The 9,486-nt window shown below is 37.6% G+C and overlaps 2 protein-coding genes across 4 annotated transcripts; both read right to left on the bottom strand.

Moving 5' to 3' along the window:
• Positions 1-836: 836 nt before the first annotated feature.
• On the bottom strand, positions 837-2,719 carry LOC137737281 (putative NAD(P)H dehydrogenase (quinone) FQR1-like 2). The gene is made up of 2 exons (XM_068476725.2): positions 1,987-2,719; positions 837-1,373 (listed from the first exon to the last, which is right to left on the bottom strand). Exons 1-2 carry the CDS (start codon positions 2,556-2,558, stop codon positions 1,148-1,150), a joined length of 798 nt encoding a protein of 265 aa, XP_068332826.1. The 5' UTR covers positions 2,559-2,719; the 3' UTR covers positions 837-1,147.
• Positions 2,720-4,075: 1,356 nt separating this feature from the next.
• On the bottom strand, positions 4,076-7,131 carry LOC137737489 (uncharacterized). 3 transcript variants are annotated; one of them, XM_068477003.2, is made up of 7 exons: positions 6,995-7,096; positions 6,409-6,478; positions 5,340-5,388; positions 5,209-5,227; positions 4,702-4,779; positions 4,499-4,603; positions 4,076-4,372 (listed from the first exon to the last, which is right to left on the bottom strand). In XM_068477003.2, exons 3-7 carry the CDS (start codon positions 5,342-5,344, stop codon positions 4,256-4,258), a joined length of 324 nt encoding a protein of 107 aa, XP_068333104.1. In that variant the 5' UTR covers positions 5,345-5,388; positions 6,409-6,478; positions 6,995-7,096; the 3' UTR covers positions 4,076-4,255. The 3 variants fall into 3 exon arrangements, with proteins under 3 accessions (XP_068333104.1, XP_088541101.1, XP_068333088.1); XM_088684975.1 differs by having other exon boundaries at positions 6,365-6,478; XM_068476987.2 differs by lacking the exon at positions 6,409-6,478 and having other exon boundaries at positions 6,995-7,131.
• Between the last annotated feature and the right edge of the window lie 2,355 nt (positions 7,132-9,486).

Below are 9,486 nucleotides of genomic sequence, written 5' to 3' on the forward strand. Positions count from 1 at the left end.
AAGTGAGCCAAGTCCAAAAACCAACGCCCTTTCTAATATTTTTTTTAATAAATTACCCTTTATAATTACTTAAGCTTTTAGAGAATAAGGGGTTTTGATTAGTCAACCCATATTCATAGTCTCTAAATCCTAAAGCTTTATAGTAGATTGATTTATGAAATTAATATTAGCTAGATTTGATGCTACTTGGCTTAATTTTTTTTAGGAATTATTGGAAATTAAGTTGTTACAAGATTAAACTTAAAAAAGTTGGGCAACCCGAATCCAACCCAACTAAACTCTAACCCAATTAAACCCGAGCCCAATTAAACTCAAGCCCAAATGAACCCGAATAAACCCCAACCCGAACCCGAGCCCAAATTGTAAAAGTTAGATTAGAATTGGGTTGACCTTCCAATCCGCCTGAGTTGCACCCTACACAAAATAACAATTTCTGATCTTTTATTCAAGCAATATTTAATTTAATTAAAATTTACAGAGAAAGAGTTTCGAACTTAAATTATTCTGTTCAACTTAAATTCGTTATGTTGCAGCGATAACTATCAATGGATTTACCAATGAGGCCAAGATCAATGTGTTTTGATGGACCTATCGCCTATCGCCCAGTAATGCAATCTGCAGTTGCTGTCATCAACTGCCGATGTCTATCATCTTGCCCGAAAATCGAATAACGAAGTACACTTACCCGACGCAATCGTGGTTAGATTTTCTCTGCACCAAGAAACATGCCCACATTGATGATTGCTAGTAGTTACAGATTTGCACACAAGAAAAGCCAACTGCTCCTCGCAGCAAAGTACTTACTGTTCTCAACCAGTATTCATCAACACCAATCGTAACAAATGTGCGAATTTTATTGATATGTCAAGTGCTAACTGAATTACATGTTTTCAAACCGAAAGTATACAATATGACACACCCCACAAATTCACAAATTATTGGACAACAATCAGGGAAAGAACAAATTAAAAACCTTTACATCTTTCTGAACATATATAACGACTCGAAGTGAAGCCATAAGAAAGAACTGACATCAATATAGGTAACAAGAGAATGCCAAGAACGATCGTAGAAGGAATACATTTAGATCGACAAACAGAACAGGAAAATGATGGCAAAGAAATATGCTAAAATCCGGAAATCACTATCAAGCGGCAAGTTTCTTGACTACTGATGCCATATACTTCCCCTGATGCTCTGCAAGAGCCAACTCAGTTTCACTTGCGCCTCTTGTGCCGTCACCAGCAAAGACACCAGCGCCATACGGAGAACCCCCTCTTACAGAGTCCATCTTAAACATGCCAGCTCCAAAAGTATACCCAACGGGAACAAACAGCATTCCGTGGTGTGCTAGTTGGGTGATTGCCGTCCATCTGCGACAAAAGAGCAGAACACAAGTCTCAATAAAATTTCTAATCAATTTACACCTTTCAAGGCTGATCAGTAACTTTAACCGAAGGATGGATCCGATACCATAAAACTAGGGTAATTAGTAACAAGGTGCTTCTGCTTCAGATTGTTTGCGACAAATAGCCCAAAACTAAAATAACCATACAAAGAAACAAGCTTTATGCATCCTATAGTGTAACATTTTATTCTAAAACAACTTTGAAAGTTTAACCTCACAAATTTATGCACATTAATCCCGAAAAAACATGGAAAAATCATTTCTTCAAATGCATATTGGAACAATGCTACCCAAAAACCCAAACTTTACTAATCTGATTTCAAATTAAACAAGAATTCCACTAACTCAAACACTACCATCCATAAAAATTATTAATTTCATGTCAATTGCGCAGCTAAAACCGATAAACCTTCATTTGGGCAACAATGATCTCCATTAATCTTCACAAATTATTAATTAACAAAGCATAAAAACCCAATTTTGCAAACCATATGAGAAAACCAACTCCCAATTCAACTTCTTAGATTTTTTAATTTAATAAAAGAAGTTTAGAATTGAGAAATGAGGCAAAAGCTTACAGAGTGGTTTCTTGGCCGCCGCCTTGAGTCCCGGTGCTGACAAAGAACCCACCAGGCTTCCCAGCCAGGGTCTGCTCCTTCCACAGCTGCCCGGTCGAGTCGAAAAACGCCTTCATCTGCGCCGCCATGCTTCCGAACCTCGTCGGAAACCCAAACAAAACACCGTCCGCCCCCGTCAGCTCCGCCGCCGAAATCTCCGGAATTTCATGGTCCTTGGGCGGCGCCTTCATCTTCTCCAAAACCTCAGCCGGCAGCGTCTCGGGCACCCGGTACAGAACCCCCTCCGCCCCCTCCACGCCGTCAACCCCCTTCTTCATCCGCCTGGCGAGCTCCTCCACGTGCCCGTACATCGAGTAGAACACTATGAATATCCTCAATTTCGTAACCGGGCCCGGATTCGGGTGCGATTCTGCGACGACAGAAACGTTGTTTGGCTTGGGAGCGGAACTGGGAGTGCCGCCGGTGGAAGCCGGCGCCGGGCTTCGCGAGGCATTATTGGCGGTGTCGGGAATTGGTGCGGCATCGGAGAGGACTTTCTTCTTGCTTGGGACACAGCCCCCGCCTTTCCCCATCGAGAATAACGATATTCCTTACTGCGGATAAGAGGTACTTGCACCGGAATCCAAACACCGGTTTTCAAATTTCGAGCTTTCGGGTGTTGTTTATTTGCAGTTGAGCGCAGAGTCGAGAGCTGTCAAAGTAAAACCGGCCGGATAGGAGGACTCTTATATTTGGCTGCAATCCTATGACTGCTTATGTATGTACCTACGTGTGCATCTGAATATTTTGTGTTTATCAGGCGACACGTGTCCACTTAATACAAACATGGCGTCTCATTCTGGGGTTTTTGTGAATTTTTCTGGACCGAGTCTCACGGGGCCGCCGGCCACCGCTTAATCAAACCATATGACTCAATATCTTATCATCTTTGAAGAAATTTTTTGGTGTTATCATTACGACGCTCGCATGATGTATGATTTACGTGAGCCATTGTTCACGTGTTTTGGATTAACAACATGACATTTTACAAATGAATTAGAGATTCTTTGATGACCATTCTTTTTTGATTTTTCGAAAACTTTATGAATACTCGTTTTAGCTACTTTAGTTTTCAAGAAAAATGAAAACTGGAAACCAAAATGTAAGTGCAAAAATTGAAAACCAAACGACTACTAGACGACTTCTGAATCACGTATAGATGCTAAAGTTATGTCAAAATTTATGTCAAGTCTCAACGTGTTATAACAAAATTAGATAGATAAAACAATATCACGTGATCGTATGATTATTCTATTCTTGAATTTTATCGTTGCTTATTTTATTGCAATGATGAAAACTTTTGAAGGAATGAGGCAAGGGAGTTTGGAATTAGGCACAAAAGCATCTTTCGGAGCTTTGCCCTTTCAAAATCGTGTACGACCTACCTACCGCTGTCCAGATAATAAGTCGTTAAACACGATTAATTAAGATCATAATGACGTATGGGCGTTTTGTCGCAGGGAGCAGCCCCATAAAATTTTAACGAATATTAGCGCCGATTTAATTGACGTTGACAATTTATTGTTGGAAGAATCTAAAGGACAAGTGGAGAAATTTGATTTTACATGTACAGAAATAGAGAAAAATATAAAGGAATACTCAAAATAAAGAAAAATAAATAAAATTAATTTAAAAAATAAATAAAGGAATAGTCACTTGGACACGTTAATTGCCTATCAGCGTGGTCAGGACTCGAGCACAAGGACCTATACCACAACGAAGAAATTTCCAGTCCGGAAACCTAATGCAGACGGATGAGTTCACAACAACGGAAAACAAGTTTGATCGAAGGAGTTGTAGCTGTTCGATCAACGGGTTCACAATTATACTACGATAAAATCAATATCAATGCAAATTCATATAACGAAACACGCAAAACAGCCGCCGGACATTTTTACCCCTCCGTGAAAAAGGGATCTCGGCTTGCACATGGGCTTGCACATGGTAATTCTATATGTTACTATTATGAAGTCCAAACACCTGTCAATTGAAATTAACAAAGATTCAAACAGAGTTAAGAATTTGATCACGAACTGTAAGACACCGGATGTTACTCTAAAGAGTGCTTTTAGTACCTGTCAATTGAAATTCACAAAGAGATCGAAACGAAGTTATACAGCACTGGAAAGTTGCTCTAAGAAGTGCAATTCAAACTCCTGACGATACTACTTCTACAATTTTCAGCAGACTACATCTACAAGTCATTAGAATTGTGTGCTACGTTCACACCTCACTTCGGATTCCTAAGAACGATGATAACAGAGTCCCCACGGAGAAACATCTTGCTGATGAACCTGTCTTTGTTAACCGGCTGGGCCTTTTTCTTGCCTTTTCCAGTCTTCGGCACCTACATAGACAAATAAACAATTAAAAAAGAACTAGCGATAAGTAACATAGCGTTGATGATCGAGGATCAACAACCACAAGCTGTATCCCAATGAAATCAAAATGCAAAAGAACCAACCGAAAATACCTCAGTCCACATCTCCCTGACATTTTCCAGAACCATGTTGCAATGCCTGTCAAATGCTCTCACACGGCCAAGAAGCTTTCGGTTGTTACGGCAATTGATGAGCACCTGTTTGCACGACAAGAACCAAATTGAATAAGAATACTTGCCCTTGATATGTAAAGCCTTTCCAGACAAAGAACCATAAGATTCTCGGAAAGCATTACCTGAGTATTATTTTTTACACTCATCATAAGGACAGAAAGTGGCCCTGTGTTGAATTCCTCTTCCTCGTTCTTGGCACCCTGCAGCATTCAGGTTCGATAAGCATATTTACACAAAATGATACCACTAAGAATAAATATGTTGATTTAGGGGTTTCAGTAATGAGCAGGACAATGGACACATGAGACCACGTCATTTAGCAAGAGAGGTCACTCTCAAATGTTTAGTCACGATGATTTCATTACAGGAACAAGAAGTCAATAGTTGCTAGAAAGTTTATGCGAAGACCCTAAAGAAATACACAGACCATTTGAACCATAACACAATTAAAAATTACAATTTCATTTTATAATTGCGGGTGTGCCGATGCATTGAACCAAAAAATGACTAATTGATGTGCAAAAAGAGTATGGACTCACACTGTTTCCGTGAAAACTAACAACATTTAATGGTGCAAAGAGAGACATAACAACGATGCACTAAATAAGCTCAAGAGCACTATAACTTACATCTTCCTCCATTGGTCGGCTGTGCAGCGAGGATGATAAACACAAAACAAAAGGAAAAGGAAAATTTGTTAGTACTTTAGAAAATAAAAGCTAAGAAGAATTGCGGATTGACATATCAAACCAATCATTACCTCATCTAGAACGGAGGGTTTTGGGAAGTTCTTAATCCAACAGCTGAACCTGGAAAGGAACAAGATATATTAACCTGAGTATTAAGTAAAAACTGAATGGCAGAAACTACTGATACTACTAAACAAAATGGCAACAGAAGGTAAGAAATCTAAGTAGGCACAGATCAAATATTATAAATCTACAATAGCATTACTAAAGATCTTGTAACTTAAGTAGATGTATCATGCCAAATCCAAAACTAATTCTTGCAACCGTTTGATACAGCATTAAGAAAAGCAAAACTTAAGGGCATGTTTGGTATCTTTTTTGAAATTTTTTATCATTTCTCAAAACATTTCTTAAGAACATTTCTTTAAAACAATTTTCTTTAAGACTCAAAAACTTGATTGGTTTACGATTTAAATTTTTTAAATCTTATGACTTAAACTAGACAAAGAGATCTAAAAAGAGGGGGTCGCAGGAGAGGGAGAAAGAGGAGAGAGGAGGAAAGAAAGTAAGAGATGATTGAAGGAAAGAGAAAGAAAAGAGAGGATTGGACGAGATAGAGAGGAAGAGGAGTGAGAGAAAGAACCGAGAGAATGAAGAGAACGGATTGGAGAAGAGACAAAAAAGGTAAAAAAAAAAAAAAAAAAAGAAGAGAGATAGATTTGGAGTGAGAGGGGAGGAGGGAGAGAAAAGAAATGAGTGGGTTTAAGTTTAAAAACTCTAAAAACTCACTTTTTATGTTTTTAGATAATAGACTATATTTTTGAGTTAGTCTTGAGTTCAGTTTTTTAAAATAGTCCTACCAAACAAGCTTTTAAGATCTAAAACTTGAAAATTGTTTTTGAGTTTAAAAAGTTGGATTCAAGTAGAGTACCAAACAAGCCCTAAGGTGCTCTGTGTTTGCTGATTCAGTTCCAACAAAGAAAAGTATACGCCACACCATGGAGAATGAAATTTTCACAAAAAAAAAATCACTAAAATCAAGACAAGGTTTTCGTGGATCAAAGCAGAACAAAAAATTTTAGTATTGACACATTACCATTATAATAAAATGATACAAAACAACAACAACAACAACAAAGCCTTTTCCCACTATGTGGGTCGGTTGTATGAATCCTGGAACGCCACTGCGCTCGGTTTTGTGTCACATTTTCTGTTAGCAATAAAATGATACAGAAGAAGATTAAAAATCTTGTGAGAATGCTCTAGTGAGGTATCCAGACTATCAACACTAAAAAGCTCGAAAAAACAAAAGTTATTTCTGAAACGCCATCAGAAGCAAGATAAGTTCTTTTGCGCAACTTCAACATCGAAAAACCGATAACAAACTGGAAAATCCACTAATTCAAGTTTTCAAAACATTAAATTTGTTATGTGGGCTGATTTCAATGTTGCTCAGTTAGTTTATTTACAGTCCTAGCTATCAAATTGTTCAAATTAAATTTAAAAAAAAAATTAAATTAAATAGAACTAACCACATCAAGCTCTAATTATACGTAAAATGTGAAAGTATATTATAATCCAACGAAGATCGAACATTACGAGAGACTAATTGAATCCTCAAGTAAGGAGAATACGAACAGATATTCATAAAATTAACGACAGATCATCAAAATTATCCACTAAAATTTGGATAAATTAAACAGTTTTACAGGATAAAGATCCTTACCTAGTCGAACACGACGAGAGAGAAGATCTGTGCGATGGGGCTAGGACTGCGTGACAACTCCCGAGTAAAGCACAGTTAGGGTTTTTGGTTTAAGTTTACGAAAGCGCCCGATGAAGGGCGGCATAGGGCGGTTTGGGTTTAAAAATGATTAAGTTTGCAAAAGCCCACACTATAGAACCCAATCAGTTTATTGTAGGAAGGCCCAATTGGGTACCCAAACTTTGAAAATCCAACTAATAAACAACTGCAATATTACGTGTTATATCATTTGTTTTTTTTGTTTTTTGGTTCGATCAACATGTGTTGTATAAGTTGGTATTAACAAATTTTGGGATTGAATTTCAACGAATTGGTCTAATGGAAAACGTGCAAAAGTTTAAAACTCAATCCAAATTTGAATTCTCGCAGATGTATTCATTGGAGCTACCAGCTTTCTCTTAGTGTACCGTTTGCCTTAGGGCCAAAATTTAGTTGCCGCTCAAAATGTCTCTGAGAAGTCTACTTCGAAGGATTCTTCTGGGAAATCCAGTGCTAATGAGAAGGTAATGCAATTGAATTGTCTTCTAGCTCTGCTCGTAAAGGTCTTTCTCCTGCTACAAAGACTGCAGCTTTTTTTAGCTAATGCCTATGTATGATGGGATACCTCTTATATTAAAAAAATGAAAAAACATATTGGGATAGGTTGCTTGAGCAACACAATTGGGTTGGAAACAATTTGTCTTGGCTAGACCATGAGTTCCAGACTGTATTTTTTATGGTGATGAGTGCAGCACTTTGGAGTATTAAGCTGCACTGCACTTAACATTCTAAAACTCCGAAAGGATTAATCTAACAATTGTATCTGAAGCTCTGATGAAGCTACTCAAATTGTCTTTCCAAGGCATCCGTGAATGGGTGTGTAAGTTTGAAGGAGAAAGATGAATTCTTCATGCTTGTCGTCAGTTGGGTTGGGGGACAACAAAGAGAGAAAGAGTAAATATTGCCGGAAAAAGAGCATAAATAATTTAGAAAAAAAAAAAAGTGAATATATTTAAGAGAAATAGCAATTTCAAACAGAGTCTTAGCCATTAATAGTCGGTTAAAATATATACATAGGTTAAAATATAACGGTTCATATTATTGACAAAAGTTACTGTAAAGTTTTCAAACTCTAGATGATAAAAGTAGAGGAAGTCATTTTATCAGTTCATATGCCCACCTATCTTTAAATTGTTTTAACCATTACATCAAAACAAAGGGAGACTCAACAATTGCAAAAGAAGTTTGGGTGGTTAATGTGGGGATCGAATATGTGGCTAGCATATAGCAAACATTTGTTAACTCAAATGAGCTCTTTTTTGTTCACATTTTTTTTTTTTTAAAGGGGAACAACTAGGTGGCAATTAAGTCACGATAACCACAATTAAGCAGACTCACCAACTCGGAACATCGAACTCAGAACCTCCCACATTTTCTTTGTCTTTTTGGAGAGCGGCAGTCCGCGCCCTTACCACTGAGCCACTTGTTGTGGCTTTTTGGCTAAATAGCCAAAATGGTCCCTGAGATTTGTATAACACATCATTTTGGTCTTTGAGATTGAAAATCAATAGAAATGGTCCCTGAGATTGTCCACCATCCATCATTTTGGTTTTTCCGTTAAAAACTCCGTTAAGTGTCTCGGAGCACTTGGCGGGAAGTTTGTGCAATTTTCAAAGCTTCGTAACTCAATTGTTTCTTAACCAAATTCGACCCATAATATATCAAAATGAAGATAGGAAAGTGTACAACAAGGTTATACCTATTTGGAATCCCAATGGTTGCCGGAAATGGCCAAAAAATAGCTTAAAAGGTGACTGGTCCGCTGGAAAATTGGAAAACTCGTCGGAAATTGGGTAAACTTTAAACGTTCATACCTTCTTCAATACTCAATGAAATCGAGTGATTCAAAAACAAAAATCATACTTCTCAATGAAATGAAGAGAATGGTACCTTTCTTGAAGGCTAAATATCAGTGGTTTGGCCAGAAAATGGCTAGAAATTGGCTGTCTTGGTCTCGAGTTAGCCATTTTCAAGCCGTTTTCCGATCAAGTTTAAAGTTTACCCAGTTTCCGGCAAGTTTACCAATTTTCCCACAAATCAGTCACCTTTCAGGCTATTTTTCAGCCATCTTCAGCAACCATTGAGCTTCCAAATAAGTATAATCTTGTTGTACACTTTCCTATCTTCATTTTGATATATTATGGGTCGAATTTGGTTAAGAAACGATTGAGTTACGAAGTTTTGAAAATTGCCCAAACTTCCGGCCAAGGGTTTCGGAACACTTAATGGAGTTTTTAACGGAATGACCAAAATGATGGATGATTGATAATCTCATGGACCATTTCTATTGATTTTCAATCTCAAAGACCAAAGTGATGTGTTATGCAAATCTCATGGACCATTTTGACTATTTACCCATGGCTTTTTTTGTTCACGTCCCTTATTACTGAGTTCTTTTTGAGAAGTTATTACTG

Source organism: Pyrus communis, chromosome 15, assembly GCF_041283825.1.
Source record: "Pyrus communis isolate YQ-2024b chromosome 15, ASM4128382v1, whole genome shotgun sequence".
Lineage (NCBI taxonomy): Eukaryota > Viridiplantae > Streptophyta > Magnoliopsida > Rosales > Rosaceae > Pyrus > Pyrus communis.